General features: G+C 46.2%; 1 protein-coding gene across 3 annotated transcripts in view; it reads left to right on the top strand.

The window, feature by feature from the left end:
- The window catches only part of DOCK1 (dedicator of cytokinesis 1), a 497,269-nt gene that overhangs the window by 152,210 nt on the left and 320,598 nt on the right, over positions 1 to 24,461 (top strand). For all 3 annotated transcript variants that reach the window (XM_045068856.1, XM_045068857.1, XM_045068858.1), the window contains exons 24-25: positions 12,977 to 13,047; positions 16,739 to 16,845. In XM_045068856.1, coding sequence (XP_044924791.1) covers positions 12,977 to 13,047; positions 16,739 to 16,845 — 178 coding nt within the window. The remainder of the gene's footprint in view (positions 1 to 12,976; positions 13,048 to 16,738; positions 16,846 to 24,461) is intronic.

The raw sequence follows: 24,461 nt of genomic DNA, 5'->3' as shown, positions 1-24,461 counted from the left end.
CACAGGATAATGGAGGTTTCAGACCCTGGCATCTAGGACAAAAGGATAGGAAACCCCACTCAGGAGCAGCTGCTCCAGGGTCTCAACCCCAGGCCAGCTTCTGCCTTTGCAGGCGTAGGATCTGTGGGGTCAGGGGGCATGCTGGGGGGGTGGGTGTGATAGATTTTGCCGGATGCTGGTGTCTGGGTTCCCTGATAATTAGTTTTCCTGACCAGCTTTTCCTTTGGAGAAGAAGATCTGACCCACAGAAGTATTTTTAATCACCTTAACCGAAGGCTTTTCTTTATTTTGGCAACATTTTAAAAAATTACCCATTCTCTGAGTACATTTTTCCGAAAGTTATGAATTTGGATGTTCATATTTTAAATCCTCTGACCTGTATAGTAACTGTTTGCTGAGGCAGAAATGAGAGATAGAGCTAGAGAACCATATGAAAGTGTTTAGGGGTGACGTTTGGGACAATGATGGGTATTGGAGACACTGGGATAGCTCTTTTTTTTCTGGTTTCCTTGGATTTCTGCTGTGGTAGTTGGTATTACATCTTGCTTAATTAAAACATTGGCACTGAGAGTGGCTTGCTTGAGGCAAGGTGTAGCTGTCCCAGTGAACCAATGACATTGGGATCATTATTATGATGACTAATTTCATGCCTCATTTTAGAAATAGCTGGAGGCACCATGCTGTTTCCAAGGTGTTGGTCTGTCACCGCTAGAAACCATCATGTGGGGCAGTCACACGTGTTACAGCATGAATGACAGTGATTCTGAGTTGCTTAGAGCGGTCCTGTGATTATTTTAATAAAAAGTGCCCTTTGTAGTTGAGGGCAGGTCATTATTTTTGAAGTTAATTAAACTTTTGTGGTGGCATCTACATCCATAGAATTTACCGTCTCCGCCATTTTAAAGTGGCCATTTGGTACATTCCCAGTATAATGCAAATGTCACCCCCACTGGTTCGAAAATATTTTTGTCATCCCGAAAGGAGGCCCTGTTCCCATTATTTTCACTGCCTAGGACTCCCTCCCATGGCCCCTGGTGTCAGTCACCTGTTTTCTGTTTCCGTGAGTTTGCCTGTCTTGTCATGTACATGACGGCATAGAGTACGTGGCCTCACTGTCTGACTTCCCAGCGTGTTCTCAGGGCTCATCTGTGTTGCAGATCTGTGTTGTCTCGGTATTTCCTTCTGTTTTATGGGAACTCCTGTTCCGTTATTTGGGCACCCTATTCCATATGGACAGTTTCTGTGTCCGTTCCTCAGTTGATGGACATCAAGTTGTGTCCCTTTTCTGAGGCTTTCACTAGTGCCGCTGTGAATGTTTGTGTACGAGTTTTTCTCTGAACACCTGCTTTCTGTTGTTAGGGGACAGACCTAGGAGTGGAACCACGGGGTCCGGTAACTATTCCCTTTAATTGATTGAAGAATAAACATTCTTTTTGTTGCTTTCTTTGCACGGACTCCTGAGTTGCACCTTCAAGTTTCTGTGCCCTTTCTCTGTAGGGCAGTTGAGGGGCTGGGCATTATATTTTCAGATATGGAGGGTCTTCCCTGAGTCAAGCTTCGAGGGATCCGCGCTCATGCTGTGGTGTCCCCTGAGCAGGAGGGCGGGCTGTGGAGCAGGAAGAGAAGAACACTTAGGGTCAGAGTCCTGGGATGGCAAATCCATCTTGAGATTTTTAGAAACCATTACAGATATGTGACTTTTCCAGGAGTATTTTATGTCAAATACAGCATTCCTAATACAGCAAAATCCGTGTTTGTTCCGGCTTGCACGCTGCCTCTGCCTCACACGTGTGTGCCTCTGTGCCCCGTCCCCCCCCCCCCCTTCTTGACTATAACGCCACCGGCACTGGATTCAAGGCCCGCCGTCGTCCGGTATGACCTCTTCTGAATTTCATCTGCAAAGACCTTCTTTCCAGTTAAGTTTGTATTCACGGGCATCTGGGGTTAGGGCGTGAATACATTTTGGAGGAAAACACAGTTCTGGCCGCCATGGGTGGGTTTGTGTATGGGATGCTGGGCAGCTTCTGGGCACGTGGCTTGGGCTTGGGGTCAGAGTGGGACAGCTGCTCCTTGGCCTCCTTGGAGACTCAGCCCTTTGCTTTCGCTGCTTCTCTCTGAGGGGACCCTTCTTCACCCTGCTCGGCCGCCTCTGCCTGTTGGGTGTCTCCCACCTTGATCTTCATCTCCAGGGCTTTGGCTCCGGGTTGATGTGGGCTGAGTGAGGAGGGCAGGGGGAAGTGGCTGGGGTTGGCCTGCCTGTGCTGCCCCCACCCTCCTCCTGCATCTTCGCGATCCCTGCCCTGCAGGGGCATTTCTCCCACCCGGTGCTCACAGGCTCTGTTTTGTGAGGTTGTTCGGACCACGAGGAAGACACAAGCGTGAGGTGTTGCGTTTTCTAGTTGCTGTTTTCAAAAGCACTTCACTGCAGTTCAGGCCCTTAAGATGCTTCTGAACTGGACCATTTTTCTGTATGTTCACTTCTGAATTTCAGGTGACTTTTAGAAAATCGCCATTATTTGTAAGTTATGCTTTGCTCTTGGCAGCTGTCCAGACCGGTAGCCAGTTTTCGCCAATTTGTTGCTGTGGAGGCCCGTTCAGAGGATCGCTCGCTCCCCTTCTCCGTCTCCCCGAGCCTCCTCGGCTACATGGCTGTGCTGGTAAAATGTGACAAAATAAAAGTTCAGGCATTTAATTCAGATTTGTTCTTGCCTACATTATGGTTAATAACCCTTTTTAGCGTGACGTAATTCCTGGCAAATGGATCTTCAGAGGTTAAGGAGAGCATCATGTCTCCAAAGAAGAGGGTTTATCCTCCCGTGTGTCGTGGTTCCATAATCTGTCCCTTTCTCATTCTCTTGCCGTGCCCTTTCTGCTGCCAGGTTGGGCTGCTTTGCCCCGCATCTGCGGCACCTGTGCTCTGTCCTCACTCCTCGAGTCACGGCGGCTCCAACCTGCTTCTTTATTGTTTTATAAGTCATTCCTTTCTTGACCTTTCTTGACCAAATGCCCGCTAGTGTCCTGTGTGCCCAGCAGTGGGGAACGAGGGCTGAAACAGGGGCAGGCCCCAGGCGCTCGTTGGAACAGTGTGCCTTACCATTGAGAGAGGAGGTAGCCCATAGCAGAGCCGGGGCTCCCCCAACTGCGTTTTCATACCGGGGCACAGAGATACTCGTCATTGTTCATTAGTGTGGCTTCTTGTGGCCCGAGTAGACCCTGTGGCCCAGGTCAGGCCAGGCTGACGCAGAGGCTGAGGGCTTCTGCGGACTGCTGGGGGCCTGTTTGTGACACAACTGCATGGCTGGGAAGGTTCTTGTCCAGGGCCCGTTTGGGAACATCCAGCCCTTGTTTGCTTGTGGCAGTGACAGTGTGTGGGTGTTGTGTGCACAGAGGTTATTTCTGACGTTTAATGTGCAGGAGACAGTGGTACAGCTCTGCTACAGTAGAGCCCTCCCGCCCAGGTGAGACCCTCTACCTGATGCTGGTACTCTCCAAGGAAGGCATGATGGATTGCTGTTTCTTTTACCTGTGTGTCTTTAACTGTGGTAGAAGCTGCATAATAGAACGTTCCTTAAACAGTTTTTACAGTTCAATAGTGTTAACTGTGTTTATACTGCTGTGGAACATTCTGGAACTTTTTCTCTTGCACAACTTAAACTCTGTCCTCATTAGACGACAGCATCCCATTTCCCAAAGCCCCCAGCCCCTGGCAGCCACTGTTCTGCTTTCTGTCTCTGTGAATGTAACAACCTCAGATATCTTGGATAAGTGGAATCATGCAGAATGTATCTTTTTGTGACTGGCATATTTCACTGAGCATTACGTCCTCAAGGATCATCTGTGCTACAGGATATGTCAGAATATCCTTCTTTCTTAGGGCTGAATTCCGCTCCCTGTGTGTATCCACTGCCTTTTTCTTTCTTCTTCTACCCATCGATGGACATGGGGTGGTTTTTTCACTTGGCTGTTGTGAACAGTGCAACTGTGAACATGGGTTTGCCTCTTTCTCTTCACGATCCTGCTTCTGTTGCTTTTGTGCTTATATTCCCAGACATGGGATTGCGGGATCATATGAGAATTCTGCTTCTAATTTGTGAGGATCCTCCTACTGTTTTGCTTAGTGGCTGTATCTGTTTCGATTCCCATCAACAGTGGACAAGGGCTCCGGTTTCTTCATGTCTTTGCCAACACCCCTTCCTCCCTTCTTTCCTGCCAGCTATCTGAACAGATATAGGATGGTAGCTCATTGTGGTTTTGATTTGCATTAATCATTAGTGCATCTATAGAATTGTTGGCCGTAACATGGACTTTCCCATATATTGTTGGCAATAAATGGATATTTTTTTTTTACAATTTTATTTTATTTTATTTTATTTATTTTTCTTTTTAAAGATTTTATTTATTCATTTGACAGAGAGAAATCACAAGTAGACGGAGAGGCAGGTAGAGAGAGAGGAAGGGAAGCAGGCTCCCTGCTGAGCAGAGAGCTCGATGCGGGACTCGATCCCAGGACCCTGAGATCATGACCTGAGCCGAAGGCAGCGGCTTAACCCACTGAGCCACCCAGGTGCCCAATAAATGGATTTTTAAGTGTAGGAGCTTATCTTGGATTTATTGAAGAATTTTAGTAAACATGTGCTTCTTTCTTTCTTTCTTTTTTTGGGGGGAGGGTTGGATTTCATGATAATTAAACATGAAACTACTCCTAGGAATGATTTCTTTCAACCGCTAAGTTGTCAGGTGGAGTTAAATGAACCAGCATTAGTAGTATGGTGGGGAATGCTATTTTAAAGACCAGTGTCTGCTTAAGGGAAGCTCGATTTATAAAACAGAAGAGTTATTTTTAGATTTAGGATACATTAGATGTAGGTAGTCTTTTTTAATAATAGGGTGTAAGGAATGGAAGCAATCACTGTCCTCATGTTTGTTGTTCTGGAATCTAGCAATTCCTATAGGAGGGTGACTCTCTCCAGAGTGCTCTGTGTTTCTGTCCAGCCATCTTGCCTGTTTCTTCCGTTTCCCCCGAAAGGCACAAGCTCAGGTGTAGGGGCTCTCATTGGCCGAACTGGTCTGGCCCCACTTTCCTGTATCAGAATGCCCTGGCTCTTCAGAGGCGGTTTGGCCATGCCCCAAATCTTCCAAAGATGCAGCACTGAGGTCTGGAGGGAGAATACGTGGGCCATATATATTTGAGCTCAAAACATCCAAATGGAATCATTTTAATATGCGTTTTCTTGAGAAATATGTAAATTAATAATTGCTTCATACATTATTCAAGGAAAACTTATTTTGTATCACCGATAGCTCTTGTAATCTTATATAAAGATATGCTAATGGATTTAATTAAAATAATTATACTGAATAATGTAGCCTGAACTTTACCCTAAAATAGTGTCTATTAATCATCATCAGTAGTAACAGTTTTAGCCAGAGAGACACTTACAACATTAAACCGATATTGGGTAGAAGGTGCACTTTCTGTGTTGTTTTACGGCTTGGATTAAGCTGGCATTCTCACGAGCTGCATGATGATTACATTTGCTCAGAGGAGAGTATACAATTTATTTAACTTCCTCAACCTGAACTATTTCAGTGGTTAGAAAACTTTTAGCGTTTCCTGCCACTTCATAATCCTTTCTATGTGTTTATTATTATTATTTTTTTTTCCTTCTAAAACTGTGGTTTTAAGATGCCTCTGGTCTGTTTGATTCAGGTCTGACCTTACCCCACCTGGAGCTGCTGTGGCTGGATATCCTGGGTTCTTGATTGCCGGGATATTAGGCAATGGACTCACGTTTAGGAGGGGCCCTTGGCAACTCGCCTCTCTTTTAGTAGAAATAGAAACAGCTTTACCATTGGCGGTGGTTCTTTCTAATTTTGTTTCTGGTGTCTTCACCACTCACTGGCTTTCAGTTATTGTTCATTGGTCGGGAGCCCTGTTGTATTTGGGGGTGATTTCAGTTTTCCCTAAAGCTTCATGTGCTGGGGTGTGCAGCGGACTCAGGCGTGTGACCCCAGCATGTCAGTGCACACGTGTCCATTGCCTGGAGGCCCGAGTGCATAGAAATGAACTGGTCTGTCCTCAGGTGGGCAGATGAAAGCTTTGCCAAGTTCAAAGAGAAAAGCAAGCTAGGATTTAAAGAGCCATTTCATTAATTTGCTTAGTTTTAAAGTCAAACCTGAAGAAATAACTTTCTGAGAAAGCAAACATTGATTCGATAAGGACAGTTATGTTTTAGAAAAGAGGAGATGAATAAACAAAGCTAAACACAGTGAAGTCATCTGAATCCCTATGTTGTGCTGTTCTCTTTCTGGCTAGGCCGTGTCAGAAAGGAGGTGCCCTCACAGGCTCTGTGGCAGTTTATTTAGAGAGAGCGCATGTGCGAGTGCGGAGTGGGGCAGTGGGAGAGGAGGAGAGAGGCTCGGGCGGACACAGCACTGAGCACGGAGCCCGGCACCGGGCTCGATCTCACGACCCTGAGATCACAACCTGAGCCGAAACCAAGAGTCAAAAGCTCAGCTCTCCTTAGTTAGAGCTGAGGAGCCACCCAGGCGCCCCTCAGCTCTGACTCCTGATGCATCCTGCAGGCCTTGCGCCCTTCCCACTCCCGGTCCCCAGGCCACAGCCCAGGGAGCTGGTTAGTGATTGCCATCCTGGTATATGGAGCCTCGCCAAGGTGCTGTGGGCAGGGGCTGCTGGCGGGCTGGCCCCACATACTCCGAGCAAGATTTTGTTTCAATAATGAACCAGATTTTAAAAAGATAATAAAAATAGAACTAGAAAAGAAAAAAGAAAAGAAAACCTCAAATGCATCCCTGAATTCAGTGATAAGCAAATCACTCTGCTCCTTGCTGTTTACCTCTTTGCATAGGACTTCATAAAATTCCCACCGTACATGGTGGAGTCCCGTTTGAGAGTTGTGCCTGTTCAAGAGGGTTTCTGTGCCAGCGTTTGCACACATCCTGGGCTCTTCTGCCGCACGACGGGTGGCAGCAGTGGCTGCTGTGGGTCGAACACCCATGTTCGGGAGGACTGCCGAGCGGCACACACACAGCAGCCTTCCATCCTGCTGGCGGTCTCTGGACGCCGGTGCGGGTAAACAGCAGGTTTTACCAATGAGAACCACTGCCAGGATGGGCCAGAGCTTCGTGTGCCCACAGCGTGGCTCTGGGACGAGCGCCCGTGTCCCAGGTACGGCGCTTCCCCCGCGCGTCATGCCGGCGTGGGTTCTCTTGCCGGCATCCGGGACTTCCTGTCCACGAGGGGTCTTTCTGCCCATGAGATTGCAGCCAGCCCCGTCTCCCGTCCCTGCGGAAGCCCCTGCTCTGTCTGGCCTGTGCTGCACGTCTGGGGAAGCTCCTGCACCGGCTGCTCCTTGCAGGAGACCTGAGTTGAGTGAAGCAGCCCCTGAGTCCAGAGAGAAAATGAAGCCTTTTGCTGCAAGCATGAGCGGAAACCAAAACACTTGAAGTTCTTGACAAATAACCAATATTAGGAACTGGCAGAGCTAGTTTTTCAGTCAGGAAGGTCTGAGCTCGGGGTGGCGTGGACATCAGCGTCTGTGCCTCTTCTGTCCGGCTCATCAGACTGGAGAGGATAGAGTTGTTTTTCTTGGCTGAGGAGGGGGAGTTCTGGGGGCTTGCAGCAAACAGGTGCAGTGTTTCTTGGGAATGAAGAGGTGATTTAATATAGAGCTCTGTCAGTCTGGCTGTCGTGGGGTTTCTGCTGTGTCTAAGAGACTCGGCACAGCTTGAGGGAGCCCAGAGAGAAGGAATAGCTGTGCCATACCTCAGGGGCTCTGGGCTGGGGGACACAGACACCAACCCTCTCTTCCAGCCCAGAGCTGGAGTCACTTTAGATGCCCAGCCCGGAATCCGTATATCTTGAAGAAAAGGACTGAGGAGTAACCAGGGGTTAACTTTGAGTGTTTTGGGGCAGCAGAGGGAGTGATGGGCAGGGAAGCAGGGGTCCAGGAAGAGGGAGCACTCATACACTGGTCTGCTGGTGGGAAGAGGCTCCTCCTTGGGTTGGAGAGGGTCCTGCACTGGCAGGTGGAGGTTGCTGAGCAGAGACACCAGGGAAGAGGGGCCCGAGCCTCCAAGGGTGCTCGCTTGTTGGGCTGGTGCCCGAATTGTTGGGTGGTGCCATCCAAGTGTCTAGATAAGTTGTGCATCTGGTCTCAGGAAAGCTACTCTGGCTTCAGCCTGAGGCGTGAGCTTGAGGGGCTCCTCCACGTGAAGGTGGGGGGGTCAGTCAGTAGGCTGCGGCGGGAGTGCTGGACAGGGACAGAGGACTAGTCTCTAGGTTGTACAGACTGTAGGAGTGGAGAAGGGGCTAGAACCCTGGGCAGGTAGTGGGGAGGCTCTGCCGTGCTTTGTGATTGGTCCGGAGTGGCTGTGAAGCAGAGGGGGCATCCGAGGGGGCTGTGACCTGGGGACTCAGCAGCCGTGTGGCGCCCTGAGTGGAGGTGTCCCAGGAAGGCAAGGGAGCGGCCGGCCTGTGGCAAGTGGGACAGCTGTACACAGAGGCGCAGCGACCATTGTGTGTGGGTGTGACGCGCAGAAGGAAGGTGGGGTCCCTGAGGAGTGAGTGGAGGAAGGAGAGAAGTCTGGCATGGGACCCCAGGGACACCCAGCTTTAAGGGGCAGTGGCGACAGGCCCCAGCGTGGAAAGCTGGGGAGAAGTGAGTGGGGAGGAAGGCCAGGCAGGTGGGCGAGGGGTCGCCTAGGAAGAGGCTGGTGGCCTTGGCAGGAATGGAGACGGTGGGGCTGAAGAGGGGCTACAGAGGGCCCAGCGGGGAGCGTTCTGGACAGCGGGCACCCTGCCAGCCCACAGTCCAGCTGCTGTTGCCGGTGGGACGAGGTCCCTGGGGCCCCCCAGACGTTGCTTCAAGAGACTGGGCTCATCTGCCGAGGGAAGGAGCCAGGTGGTGTGAGGACCGAGTAACCTGGAGGGACTGGGCCGGGGTGGGGGGGCGGTGTGTGTGTGTGACAGAGGGCGCGGAGGGTCTGCGCTGAGCCCAGGCACAGGATTGCGTCCCTTTTTGCGGTGGGTGCTCCCTCTCAGTCTGGGTGGCGCACAGAGGTGTGGGCACTTCTGGAGTCTCTGCTCTCTCCTGGTGGATTTTGTTTTTCTGGGAAGTAGGAGGTAAGATGGGCTGGGAGGGGTGGGCTCTCAGGCTTGAGGAGAATCATAAAGGGGGACCGTGAACAGGGAGGGACACCAGGTCCACGAGGTTCGAGCCTGCTGCTCCTGTTCTCTTTGTGCTTTCTTTCCATCCTTGGTTATTTAACCTGGGCTCAATGGCAGGTGCGTGGTTATCTCTGTTCTCTCGGAAACCCCAGAACTGTAAGAGGTACCAGCCCTAGGGTCTCGGTCTGTTAGGCAGACTTCTGTGTTAGACAGCATTTTGGAGTCGCAGTGGGCACATGCCCCTTTTAGTGGACATTGCTCTGACCTCTGGTTGGGCAGAAGCCCTAGGGAGCCCTGACCCTGGCCTGGTGCCCAGTGTGCCTGGTTAATGCAGTACCTGGGCGCCCCAGCGCAGCCCATAATGTCTGTCTTGTTTGTCCGCATCTGAATGGAGGTAACCTGCGATAACTCGGTGTGTTCCAAAGGTGAATCTCAGAGGACGAAGTTGGGATCCCTTGATCTGGCTGGCATTGAAGGACAGGGTCAAGACGTAGAAAAGAAGCCTTGGTGATTGTGCAGTGCAGAGCCCTGCTTCCTGCCCCGTCTCATCAAGACCATGAAGCACAGAGGAGGTGGTGAGGAGTCTTGTGCTGGCTTCATGCTCCCCGTGGACGTTCTCAGCCTCACTCCAGATCCCAGTACTATGAATCTGGATACACGCCTTCCCTGTGTGCCTCTACTTTGTCATCTGTGAAAGGGGATAGCAGAACTTTCTCATGCTTTCCTGAGGATGTGTTGTGTCCATGGAGTAGAGGATCTAGAAGAGTCTCAGGTGTAGACAGAGTATTCCCAAGCTACAAATTAGGAAACTTGGACTCTTTTGAGGTGACTGGAATCGACCATTTAGCTCTTTTTTCAGGCATCAGTGTTGAGATTCAAGAACATTCTCTTGGGCCTTTTCCGTGCCTGGCTCCCCAGGTGATAGAGCTTTTTACATTTTGACCTTGAAGGTCCAGTTTGCACCGAATCCTACGGTCGAGTTATGGCCCCGGCATTCCTCTTTCCCCCAATGCACACAAGCCCACCCGCCGCGCCACCCTACTGCTTTGCCTTTTCCAGAGTGTTTGAAAGATGGACCCACATGGTGTGGAGCCTTTTGAGTTTGTCCTGGTCTCTGTCTCACAGGGCATCTGAGATTCATCCGTGTGGGGTGTAACAGGAACCTGGGTTTTTCTTTTTTTTAATATGGAGTATGCTGCATAGTATGGAATCACCTCTAATTCTGAGTATGCTACATTGTATGGAATCATCTCTAATACCGAGTATGTTACATTGTATGGAATTACCTCTTGAGGGACTTTCGAGCAGTTTCTAGTTTCGCCTGATTACAGATAAAGCTACGGAAACACTTGCATGCAGGGTTTTCTGTGAGCGTTAGTTTTGCGTTTCAGCTGGTCAGGACTCTGGGGTGCAGTCGCTGGGCTGTGTGGGGAGTGTGCATCTGACTTCCTGAGAAGCTGTCTTGTGCTTTTCTGTGGTTGCTGACCTTGTTTTGCATTCAGTCCAGCAGCCCCACTTGATACTGTCAGGTCCTTTTTTTTTTTTTTTTTTTTTTTTTTTTTTTTGCAATTCTAATAGGTGTTAGTGATACTTCACTGTGGTTTTAATTTGCATTTCCCTGGTGACTAAAGCTGCTGGGCAACTCTTCAAATGCTTATTTGCCATCCATATATCTTCTTTGGCAAAGTGTCTTTTCAAAGCTTTGGCCTATTGCAGGGGGAAGACTATTTTCTCATTATTGTGTTTTAAGTGTTCATTTGGATATGCTGGATACAAATCTCGATCAGATACGTGATTTGCAATTACTTTCTCTGGGTGGGAGACTCATTTTTTATTATCTTACCAGTGTGTTTTAAAGAGCAGTTTTTATTTTGATGAACTATCATTTATGGATTTTTTTTTTCTTTTACAAATTGTGCTTTTGGTGTCCTAAGAAATCGTTGCTTAGTCCATTACAAATGTCTTCTAGAAGTTGTGTAGTTTTAAGTTTTATGTTTAAGATTTATGATCCGCTTAACTTAATTTTTATATAGGGTGTGAGGTATGGAACCCATTTCATTTCCTTTGTTGCAAATCAGTTGACCAATCATATATGTTCTGTATATTAAAGTGGGCTTTTCCTGTCAAAAACCAAAATTCAACGGAGTAAATTTGAAGATCCAATTGTCCTTATTCAGTGATTCAAAATGATTCAATTCGAAAGATTCAGTGATTATAGTTGATTCAAAGTGAATAGGACAGCATCCCGTCCAGCAGGCAGAAAGGAGCTCTGAAGAGCTGGGTAAAATGAGACTTTTATAGGCAGAAGGGGGCAGGCACAAGGAAAGAACAGGCCACCTCTTCTGTCTTGGAGGGATGGAAGGGGCTGTCAGGTGAATCACCTCACTGGTGCTGACCAGGGAGTTCCAGATTGAATGTTTGTTTTTTTTTTTTAAAGATATTATTTATTTATTTGACACAGAGAGAGAGAGAGAGAGAGAGAGAGAGAGAGTGCACACAAGCATGGGGAGGGGCAGAGGGAGAGGGAGAAGCAGGTTCCCTTTTGAGCCGGACACAGAGCTGGATCCCAGGACCCTGGGATCATGACCTAAGATGAAGGCAGATGCTTAACTGACTGGGCCACCCAGGCGCCGCTCCAGATTGAGTAGTCTGATCTTATATTCCGGAGAGAAACTACAACTGGAGTTTCTTTAGGTATGAAGCCTTGATTTGCTGACATGGAGTTAAGCAAAAATGACTCCATTTTGATATATTTTTTTTTTTATTAAACACTACCTTTTTGCATTCAGAAAATAATGCTAACAATTATATATGCAATAAGTATAGTATTTTCCAGCATTCAAAGTGTTATGTGTTCAGCTTGATTTTGAACTTTAATGCAACCTCTGGATGTTCTTGGTATGAGCGTTATTTCCCCCACATTATTCTGGGAGGTGGAGCCCAGCCTGGTACAAGAAGTTGTGTAGAGTCACAGATCGAGGGGGGCCCAGCATCGTCAGAACACTGAAAACACGAACTTTTCCCATCAGGGCGTGGCTGAGGGGTGGGACTCAGGCTGCCCACTGAACTGAGTTTTGATGCTCTCCCTGTTCAGTGCTCGCAGTGTGACCAGGGGACTTACCATCTCCATCGGCCGTTCCCCTGCTGTCCAGCAGCCGGCTCCCCACCAGAGGTCTGGTGGAATAAAGGAGAGAATGCACAAGGGTCCCTAGCTCAGCACACAGCGTGTAGTAGGAGCTGTCGTGCTTACCGTCACTCTTGTTTTTTGAGATCGTGGGTTTTCTGGAAGATACAAAATAGGAATAGAAGAGAGAAAGTTACTAAAGAAAAAACAGACTCCTAGTGAAGGGATGCATGGGTGTACAGAAACCAGTGTTGGAGTGGAACAAAGACAATCGTTTTAGATATTGAATATGGGGGAACTGCAGTGACTTGGACAGTAGGGAATTCTTTCGAGGGACACAGATCTTCCTCTGCCATTGCTTCATTAGGGTTAAGGAGAAAATCACACGGAAACTTAGTGCAATGTAGGCATTCTGTCAACAGGCACCAACTGTTGGGCTGTTAAATCATTATGTGTCAAGGTGACCAGTAACATCACCATTGTTTGTGGCCCAGAGGTTCTTTCTTTGCTCTGTTTTTGTTGTGTTTGGTGATTCCATTGTCTCATCTAAAAAGTGATCCTTCTCTTCTAGCTATGTCTGCGGTACTTCCTAGGAATTACAGATTTGTATTAACACTTGCCAGAGTGCACGAGGCTCAGCATTCTTTGCTCTTGGTTTGCAGGGGGCGGCGTTGAAGTACTTGCCGACTATTGTCAACGATGTGAAATTGGTGTTTGATCCCAAAGAGCTCAGGTAAGAAAGCACTCGGGGGGCGGGCTTCCCACATCCCGTGGTCTGCCTCCTTCCCGTGCAGAGAGGTCACAAGAGGCTCGGCCTCAGTCTCATGTTGGCAGACATCAGTGCCCTGGATTGTTCTAGAACAAACTCATGCTGGTTGTGGTGTCTCTGACACTTCCCTAATTATGACTTTATATGGAAAAGACATCATCTATCAACACAGTATTTTCTTTAGAGGGTTGCTTATAGCCCAATGGGTAGATCTTACAAATTTGGCATTTTGTTTTCTTTCAGGATTGAATTTCACTATGTGGTGGTTGGGTTTTTGTTTTGTTTTTAACACCTAAAATATCTGACACTGGAGACTGACTATTCACTCCCCTCCCTTGCCCCCCAGCATGCATGGCTGTTCTTCTGTGCTACCGGCTGATGGACTGTAAGCCTAAGGCAGAATAGTCAGGAGTTGTCACCTAAGATAATATTAACAAAACCACAACAAATGCCAAGGAAGCTGGTTGTTGGGCTTTCAGACCAAGGACAGAGGCTGGGGACCAAATCCTTCCTTTTGCACCTGTTTTTGCCACCTGATTGGCGAGCCCAGTCCTACTTGTGTAATCTGTAGGGGCTTGTATTTCACAAGATGGTTGAGCACCACGGGCATGTGCAGCCTGTTTAACCCCAGACATGTAAAGCATAGCCCTTGTCTGCTTTTGATTTTGACTTTGATTTAGCATTTAACACCATAAACTACCTGCAGGGGATGGCACCATTTTTAGCAGCCCGAAAGCTCATCTAAATATTAGTAAAGGTCCATGTGTCCCCTGAGTGGTTAAGCTGAATAAGAAATGCTCATCCCTCCTGTTCTTTATGTCCACTATAGGTTGCTCATGCCTGGGAGGGGAAGGAGGAGCATTTGGGGGGAGGGGGCGGTGGTCCTCTTCTCCATGAATCACCAGGTTTCTGATGTGCCTGAGGATTTAGTGTCCTGCATGGACACATTATTTTCTGTTCGTAGGCACTAACAATGCGGGGGACGGCTTCGCATGCCCTAAATGAGAACAGGAGATGTGAATCGGCCCATCGGGAGCAAGTCTGCCCTGGGTCTTCGGAGTGGGCCTGCCCCTGCATTGTGGCTGCTGTAGAAGCCATCACTAGCCCCTGAGGTCTTGTTAGAAAATGCTGAATCTGAGGCCCTTTCTCAGATCTTCTAAGTTAGGAATGGGGGATGGGGCCCAGCCGGTTGGTTTTAATGAACCTTCCAGGAGCTTTTGGTGAAGGTTCTTGTTTGAGAGCTTCAGGTTTGGAGAACAGAGCAAGTTGGGGAAGCTGTGGTTGGATGGACCATACTCTGGGCCTATTCTTAAGGGTCCCAGGGATCAGACTAACTGGTTAGTGGGGCAGCATCAGTGTTCCCGGTGGGTTCTGGTGCCTGTGCTTGGAGAGTCAAGGAAGACCCTTTTCTCCAGGGCCAGTGTAGTCAGCCCTTGACTGCTTGTCCCTTTAGGCATGTCTGTATGCTGTTTCAACTCCTTGTCTTCAATAACTTTTTTTTTTTTTTTTTTTTAAAGATTACTTTATTTGTTAGAAAGAGTGTGTGCATGTGGCTAGTGCGGAGAGGGACAGAGGGAGAGGATCTCCCAGACTCCCCACTGAGCGCAGAGCCTGACACTCACTCTCACGACCCAGGAGATCATGACCTGAGCCAAAACCAAGAGTCGATTGCTTAACCCAACGAGCCACCTTAACTACTGTTTTTTTTTTTTTTTTAATGTCCTTGTAAATCATGTACGTATTTTTTCCTTTTTAGAAAGTTGATTGATATTTTGATGAAACAGAGGAGAATAAATCAAACTTAATTCCACTGACTAAAAACAACTAGAAGGATCTGGTTTGTACACACGTATACACATGCATGTGTGCAGACGTATTCCCCTAAAAAATTCAACACGGTCATATTCTTTATTTTATAATGAGCTTCTGCACACAAGACCTCTTATTTTCCTACATTGTGGAGTAGTCTTTTTAGTAACTTCCATGGTGTTCGATCCAATGCTGGCCCCATCATTTATTTACTAGGCACTCACATTGATCACATGCTTTCTCCATATAAAAGAGGCTCCACACGAAGCACTTTCCATGTATTGTTCAGTTAATCTTTGCAACAATGGTGTAACATTGGGTTCTGTTATTAGCTCACTTCGTCCCTGAGAACTGAGCTGCTCAGTGGTCCTGCTTCCAGGCCAACACGGCTTTTGGATTACAGCGGACAGGCCTCCGTGCGATAGGGGTGTTAGGCTTGGTTCGGTTTTTCTTATGCAGTGTGCTAGGATAAATTCTTTTGTAGCTTCATTGTAGTATCTTGCCCTTATTTATATCATTAGCTTGAACAGTGAGTGATGTGGGATTACAAGGTCTTATGTTCTCTGCCTTTTTTTTTTCTTTGTATTTTCTTAAAGGATTTAAAAAAATATTTTATTTATTGATTGGAGAGAGAGAGAGAGCAGGAGCAGAGGGAGAGGGAGAAGCAGACTCCCCACTGAGCAGGGAGCCAGAGGTGGGGCTCCATCCCAGGACCCTAAGATCATGACCTAAGCCAAAGGCAGACCCTTAACTGACTGAGCCACCCAGGTGCCCCAAATGATTTGTCATAAATATGATCCAGTTGCCCTCTAAAGGTCAAAGCAACCTTTTGCCAAAGCATGTTGGTGTCTGTCTTCCCAAACTTTGTGGGTACTTGGAATTACTCTTTTACAGAGCCTTGCTGATAGGATCGGTGAAAGGCTTTTCTTTGTTGCCAACAAGAACCCTTCTTCTGAGACTCCTTTATAGTTTTATTGGCTGTTTGTAAAAGTAAAGTTGAAAAAAAAACACTCAAGTGAGAATAATTCACATATATAAAGTTCCCCAAGTGTAGAGTGTGTAATTAAATGAGCTGTGTGCCCGTCATCATGGTTTAATTGTGGGCATTTTGATCCCCATAAGATGCTGGTGCTCTGAATAGTCATTTTCTGTCCCCTCCCTGGCTCTTTTTGTATATATAGCTCTGCCTTTTCCAGGCATGTTATATGAATGAAATTATATAATATGTAGCCTCTTTGTCTGGCTCCTCTTCCTTGGCATTATGTTTTCAAGGTTCACCGTGTTGTTAGCATGCTTCAGAACTTCATTCCTTGATACGGATGAATTTTATGGAAATGGTATATCTTGTTTATCGGCTGCTCAGGCGACAGATATCTGGGTCTTCCCCCCACAGAATATGAAGGCTAATGTTCCTGGGATTCATCTACCAGACTGTGTGTTGGAGATGTATTTTTGTTTCTCTTGGGTATATATACCTGGGAGTGTAAATGCTGGATCACATGGTAACTGAGTTTAACATTTTCAGGAAATACCCAGCAGTTTCCCAAAGTGGCTGCACCAATTTACATTCCCATCAGCATGGTAGGAGGGTTTCAGTTTCTTTAAATCCTAGGGTGGTCTTTTGTTTGGATTATAGCCGTTTGAGTGGGTGTGAAGTGAAAAATAACATTTAAAGTATCATTTTGTTGGATGAGATTTTGGCCCATTTTGGATAATGGACCATCTCCAGTGTTCTGGTAGAACTTAATCACCATTTAATGACCTTACATTTTGATCTGGTCTTGAACACAGTAGATCATTTTGCTGTATATCCCTAAACTCTTTTCACTTGTGTTTTTCATTACAGCAAAATGTTCACTGATTTCATCCTAAATGTTCCCATGGGTTTGCTGACCATTCAGAAGCTGTATTGCTTGATTGAAATCATTCACAGTGACCTCTTCACACAGCACGGTGAGTGGAACCCCGAGTATTGCGAGGATGTCACGTTATTCATTGTCTATAGGCCTGTCCCTTCTGAATTCTCTCCTTCATGCCAACAGGAGTGGAGGTTGTAGCCAATTAAAACAGCTCCATTACAAGACAGGAAGATTTAGCCCCTACAAGAGAATGGTAATTGACATATGGTGGAGTAATAGATCATTGAAAGATGAAGGGGAAAACCTTGTAGTTGGTAATTTAGGTGTACACCAAAGCCCTACGATAATCAGCGTACATTGTAGCCTTTAAGATGTATGATTGTCTATCCTGAGGAGGCAATCACCTGCTTCCATTCAGATGATTGCAAAGAAAAATGTCAAGTTTTCTTTAAATTTACCTGAACTTTGCATTCTTTGACAGGGTTTCCTCAAGCCCTGCTCAAAGTAATAAGAATTTTAATGATTCCTCAACTCATTTATCCTAAGGAACACCTTCTATTTCCTCACATTATCTCCCTACCCTTTTTATTAATCATTTTCTTTCTATTTGGACAGATTGAATTAATATTTTACACTTGTCAAGCAGTTTTATTGAAAGCTTAAAACCTTTGCATAATTCCACAACCTTTCTCATTTAGCGGAGGCAGATGTGGGGACCGTTGAGTGACATTCTGACTGTGAAGCACGGGTTTCTGCTCTTCTATTTGTGTCCAGAAATTTGGCTGTTGGATTCGTTTTTTGTTTTTTTTTTTTTTTTTTTTTTTTTTTGGTCTCTATGTGTGGTGTTTCAAGGGCAGAGCAGCCTGGCCTGGGATTTCCTACTGAGCTCCTGGCTGCACCGAGAACTCAGTTTATGTCCACATTAGTCCTTTGTACCGTCTGGGCTCCTGGACCCTGTGCTCTCCTGCTGGTTTTAGCCTGATTTCTTGATTGAACTTTATCACTACCCTGGAGTCTAACACGTACAGCTAAGGCTTCTGTTAAGAGAAAAGGTTAAGACTTCATTTGAGTGGGTGTGTTTCTTTTTGAGAGAAGTCAGCAGACCAAGAAATAACTGGGTTTCCGCATCCCTTCCAAACCCCTCTCTCTGGGCCACAAGCCCATTGTTCACTTGCCTAAATGGAAGTCCGCTCCATTGCCCTTGGTTGGGATTCAAAGCACATGAATCTCCCTTACCTAACAATCTGGATTGTCCATACTTCAGGGTCTTGTTGGAGGGCTGGGTCTTGAATTATTCACAAGTTCTCCTGGTATCTTCTAAAGTTTGGTGAAAAAACATGGGGTGCAAGAGGACATGTTTATGTGGTGATGGGTGGGGACTTCTTCATTGTTTCTTTCCATATTGATGATATTTTATACCAAAACAAGTAAAGTCCCCTGGAAGTTTTCTGTTTGGATTTTGTTAGGTAGGTTATTGATGTCCCTTCTCCTAACCATCCAACCCCAGAGACACACACGGCAACTACCACCTCTGACTTAAACCACTTCACTGAATGAATAGTTAATCAATTAATAACAACCGTCAGTGGATTATTTGCACTTGACTTTTACTGACTGTTGCTGTAGGGGAGACCTTCTTCCCTGTATTGCATAATTACTGTTGCCGAACTTTGTGCTGTCTTTGAGTAAGGACTTAAAACATAAATGGTTCAGTTAAAATATTTAAAATAGGACTTCTTCAGAGAATACATTTCAACCAGCTGAGGGTTTCTCGAGGGTGGGGGAGTAGAGATAGGGTGGCTGGGTTATGGATATTGGTGAGGGTATGTGCTGTGGTGGGTGCTGTGAAGTGTGTAAGCCTGATGATTCACAGACTGTTCCCCTGGGGCTAATAATATATCATATGTTAATTAAGAAAGTGTATTTCAAGGGTATCTTTTCCTGTATTGAAACTTAACTTCATTCCCTTTGCTAGTAGAAAGCTGGAAGGGGCTCTTCCTATTTATTTTTGGTAATTTTGTCAGCCTGGGTATTTGGTGATTGTGTTTTTCTTCTTCTTTTCTGTGCCCTGTTTCTGTTTTCATTCTCGTTCTCTAAGTCTTTTATCAAAGACAGCCGCAAGTCCTGTTTGGGAAGTTTTTGCAGCATGCTGTTAATTATTAACTTAGCATCTTTTTAAGTACAAAGTTAGGGACTTAGTTTTCATTGCAAGCTGCACCCAATATGGAAAAGGAGGTCCTGTGGTATAATGCGAATCGAAACTGATCGTGTGGCCCAAGAGCCACCGTTCACCAGAAGCCTCAGTGTCTTAGAAGCAGCCCACCAGCTGCCCAGTCAGTAGCCTTGTCTTAAGCCAGTGCTGGCGGTCTAGACTCACTTCCAGATGCTCATGGGCGGTCTGGAAGTGTTTCAGAGTACATTGTCCAATGTCCAGTGTGGAAGAGGGCTCCCCCACCCCCGCACCCAGGTTTACCCAGGTTTTGAGTGTTGGGAATCTCTCGGGGAAGGGATCACGAAGACAGCCCTGATTTTTCTCACCTGCAGGCTCTCTGCTCCTTCAAGGCAGCCTGCAGCTGTCTTCCCTCCTTGTCAGGAAAGACCAATCTGTGGAAGCCTTCCCACTGGTTTGTTCGCACGCGGATGTCATTACTGTTGCGAAATATTCCCTGCCACGTTTGGTATAAATTGTTGAAGCCACAGTATTTTCTGAGGAGATATGATGGCCCTGATTTTCCTGCTTTGTTCCGTTTCTTGCTGATTTGTAACAATGGTCCTGGTCTGTGTACTCTTCCTGATCCCAGTGGAGCCAGTCAGCCTACGGCCTCACATGTCCAGAGTTCTAGAACCTGATAGAACCAGAGTTAGCTGCATAAGCCACCGATGCTGCTAGCCTGAAGTAAACATTTTCTCGGGAATGTGGTCCAGGTGCATGGCAGTGTGGCTCCTCCAGGTTCCTCAGTGAGGGCTCCAGGCCCTGTCTTTGCTCACCAGCATGTGGGTTGCCTCACTCATGGAAGGGACTCACTGAATTGCTTCACTCTCAAACATTGCTTTGCTCCTCCCCACAGTATCAAATACAGCCCATCGTTTGAAGGGTCTCCCTTCAGTGTGGGTGACAGGCTGATCTGCGTGCAGCATGGCTGGCCGTGAATACGGACACTGGAATTGCTTCTCGGCAGAGAGGCCTTCTTTTGCCCGGCATGGGTCCCAGGGGGCTGAGGCTGAGGTGCCCTGGGGTTTCAGCCGTGTTTTCCTGACTGCATCCCCAGCCTCTGAAGGACACGGAAACAGAGCAGAGCTCGCGAGGCTGGGGCAGGAGATGTGTGTTTTGGCAGAGAGGGGTGTTTGGCCCTAGTGGGTGTGGACACCAGAGCTGCTGTCACTGTCACTGTCCATGCACAGGTGTCCCAGCTGCCATGCTCCTTCTGGATCAGGGCCTTGCGACTCCTGCTTCTGCAGCCACCACCCAGTGGAAGAGGAGTGTGAGCTCTTCACAGAGCTGTCCCCCCCACCGTTGGCTGTGAGTGGCGTCAGGGCTCTCGGCAACGCCTGGGACGTACCCTGCCTTACAGTTGTCGCAAGAGTGGCAGTGGACATGTCCTGACTTCTGTGCGGGGGAGGGACAGCTCGTAATAGAGAGATCTCTCCCACGTATGAGAAGGTTTTTCTGCAGCTGGGGTGGACCCAGTGGCCACGGTAGTGTTCGCTACACAGTTTGCCCATAAAGCCAGCGTGCCAGCTCCTGGAAACTTCACTGCCTGCAGCGTGCTGTTGACTGCCCGCGCCTTCATCTTTGACTCTGAGCACATGGCCCTCTCCTTTATCTTTGATTTGTTTAAAAAAAAAAAAAAAAAAGGAATGACTTATTTGCATCATTTCTCCTACAAATGATTTTACTTCCTCGTTAATGAGGAGCTCTGCATTTCAGAAAGCCTCTCTGTGATGAGGGTGGGGCATACACAGTGGGGCTGAGTCTGGGCTTTACCATTACTCTGCCTGGGTTCAAATCCTGCCTCTAGCCCCCACTCACTCAGTGACCTTCGACAAGTTACCCTCCTGGCTTCAGCTTCCTCACCTGCCCTGTTCTTGTTGCCTACATCCTACATTTTGGAAAAAAGAGCTGAAAGTCAGTAGACCTGGATCAAATAAAGAAAAGCATTCCAGGGAGCGTCCTCTGGAGGTGCTCTGCTCGTCCGGTTCAGAACAGCCCCAGCCGCTCTGCCCTAGGCCTGCTCCTGCCACTCCCCACCAGGTGAAATCGTGGTGTCCTTTCTCCTTTTGGCTTGCTGATGATCTGTGGTCTCTCCCTCGAATGAGAGATCCCCGAGCCTGGCCGCCTTGTTCACGTTGTTCCTGCTTGATCACTGCTTTTAGGACAGTGCCTGGCGTCAGACATGGCCACAATGTCTGCATGAACAAAATTAGTCATGGATGTCCACGCCCGGCATTTCTTCTGTCAGGATGCAGCACAGAGAAGGAAGCCGGATCGGCTGCATACAGACGCGGTTCGGTGGATTGAGCGAGGAGAGTTTCTGTGTTTGTGCAGGGAGCCTGGCCGTCACTCTTATGTTCGGCGCTGACTGGATTGATCATGGAGGAGGAAGGAGTTGTCTTTGAGGAGGAAGGAGAGATGGAAAACGGAGACTCAGTGAGGGATTTGAGCTGTGGAGGGTCATCTGTGAGCGGTTCTATAAGATCAAAGTCATCTTTTTGCCCCTGATTTAGTTCTTCCTCAGTTTGTGGAAATGTGAGCTGGGGGAGGAGGACAGTTCAATTCTACCTCTGGATTCAAGGTAGATTTTGTTAAAATGATCAAAAGTTTTAATCAGAGAAAAATGGGAAGAAGAGTGTAATAACATGCGTGCAGACTCCTCACTGAGCTTCCGAAGGTATTGAGTCCTGGTTGGTCTTCTTTTTAATCTCTGTGCTCTTCCTCCAGCTATTTTGAAACAAATCCCAGTCACCCCAGATTGTCATTGGGATGGTTTTTTGCGAGTATGGTGGTATTCAAAGAGTGAATGATTTGTTTCAGGAAAGGGATGGTGTGCAGAGTGGCTGGTCCCTGGGCTGGTGTTTCCACTCCCCCTTGGATGTTCCTGCTTCTGCTCCCGCATGGAGGCCAAGGGCATCTGGCTCCTTAGCAAGCTGTTCACGAGAGCCAATGAATGGGTGGTAATGGCTTCCCAGCGTTGTCTCTGGATGTGACTTGACTACTTGAAAGCTGGTTAAATAGATTATGTGCTTCACAAAAAGATGCCTCTTGCATATCATCTGTGGTGTGGAGTGAGCAGATTTTCAAAGCAAGATACAAAGAGACAGAAAGGTCAGAGCTTCATAATTTGTGCATTTGTAGCTTTGTTCCCCTGTGATTATATTGTTGCCCACATATCTGACAAAAGCTGTGAAAATTAAAGCTTAAATCCTATTATAGAAATGAAAAGTTTCAATGTAATTAAATTAAAATAAACACTGGGACACCAAAGTTTAGGATTTATGCCCACAAAAAATGTTTTACGTTAGTGTTAACAGCAATTGGGGTAAAAAGGAATCAACCTGAAATAGCATTAACTTTCACATTAGTCAAGAGCATTGGACATACTTGGAAGATCCCCTTGAGTTAAGATGAGCGAGCCTCTGGAACACACGTTTTCACCCACATGGGCTCTTTTCACCATGGGTCTGAACCGGAGACCTTTGGGAAAGTTCATTCCAGTTAACACTGTATCATTTCTTTGTCTTTCAGGAACTGACCTTTCCATATTCCCATATTGAAAATGACCAAACCAACTGACAGATTTTCTTTAGAGCTTACTATGTTCTTACCATTGTGTCTTAAATTTTTTGGTTTTGGAAGGTAGTATAAGATTTGAAGAGTGAAGATTTGAAGACTTGGTGGCAAGATAATCTCTTTATAGTCTTGACAGTAGTTTAATACTCTTGGTGGATTACGTTGTTCTAAGCTCACTATTCATCGGCACCCCTTTGTCTGTTTTTCATTTTTGGGGTTTTTTTTCCCCCCTGACAGTTGTAATCTAGCGGTGAGTAGGAATGGGATGTGTGCCATTCCCTCATTTCCTGGCCATTCCCATGACTTTCTTTCAATATAGCAAAAAAGCTCCTTTTAGACAGTGTTCGTCAACCTCATAAAACTTCATTTGTGTTCCATTTTTGAACAATAGAGAGCTTCTTCAAGATATAGGCCTAGAGAGCTTGAATTATTTTCCTCATTCTTCTTTTCAAGGTGAATGATTCTTCCAGTTATCAAGCAGAGTGAAACTCTCCTTTTTAATGGTAGAAACATTAGTTACAGCAGCCCTTTGAAATCTGAGGGCAAAGGCTCAGATACCAATGAGACTAGTTATTAGGAAATATTGAAGTCAGATTTCCAGACTACTTTTGTTGTGATTAATATATGATATTATAAATATATTTACATCAAATATATTTATTTATAAATATAATATATAAAATATATAAATATAATTTATATTTCTTAAAATCATTCATTTAATTCATTTAAATTGCGGAAAGAATAGCTATATATTTAATACAGATTTATAATGCAATATACCTTCTTAATGCTTCGATTCATAAACAGATCAAAATAAAAATCTCTTGAGCTTCTCCGCTGTGGAAAATGGAGAGCTATTTCTCTTTTTTGAAGGGATCTTAAACCCAGAGCTACTGTATAGTAATTTTGTTAACTTGAGGGATATTGTACAGAAAGAAAAATTGAGGTTTGGGGCCTTCGTGTGACATAGTCACATAATGTATCATCCGTCTAGCATTCCAGGATACTTTAATTAGGTAGTCGTGCTGATGACTTCTAAGGAATGTTACTTAGTTTGAACCCCAAAGATCGGTTCTTGATATAATGGTGGAATGTGAAATCATTTTCTCCTCTTCTGTTTGAGACAATTTTAATCTTTATCTGTAAGGTACTGTGCCTTTTTCATACCTCATTGTATATATCACTCTATATCATTCATTATATGAGTGTTTGAAAAGACAATCTGTTAAAACAGTGCAGCCTTTTAGAAAGGGCTTATTGAGTCTAGGAGGGTGAACTCAATTTCGGTTTCTTAATTATATCTATTTCCATTCCATTATAATTTGTTGAGCACCTAGCATGTGCTCAGGACCGTTGGTTAGCAAGTTGATTCCTTTGAGAGGCTTCAGAGCCATCAGCTTAAAATTGTATAATTGGAAAAGAGTAATTCTCTTAATTTACAGATAAGGGCCCAGGAGTTAGGCAACAGGTCCTACTAATTTGTAAGCAAAATCCCAAGCAGGGAGCTGTCCACCACTCTAGTGCTGATTAAGGAGTTGTCTTCTTAGAAACCCGTCACCCACTCTGTTCTTAAACTGTTTCACATTTACTGTATGAGTAATACATTCCGAATACTGAATTCACTTCCAGTGCCATATGGAACAAGGTAAAATAGAAATATGTGGATAAACAAACACATAAATAAATGTAAACAAACTATGCAAAAATAAATAAGCCAAAATGCAGTGTTGTGCATAGGGAGTTTTCATACTTTTTTCCTTTGTGTGTGTGTGTGTGTGTGTGTGTGTGTGGCGGGGGAACTCTTATCTGTGATCAAATTGGTAGTTCCTCAGCATGTGTTTGGTCCACCTTTATTATAGTCTTTATTATAGTTAACCTCTTGTTCTGTACCCACCTCTGGGTGACCTCCTATCCCTGTT

This window comes from Mustela putorius, unplaced genomic scaffold, assembly GCF_011764305.1.
Source record: "Mustela putorius furo isolate JIRA1106 unplaced genomic scaffold, ASM1176430v1.1 tig00003909_pilon_pilon_pilon, whole genome shotgun sequence".
NCBI classification, from domain to species: Eukaryota; Metazoa; Chordata; class Mammalia; order Carnivora; family Mustelidae; genus Mustela; species Mustela putorius.
Note: the sequence above shows the minus strand (reverse complement) of the source record. Positions and strands in the feature narration are given on the sequence as shown.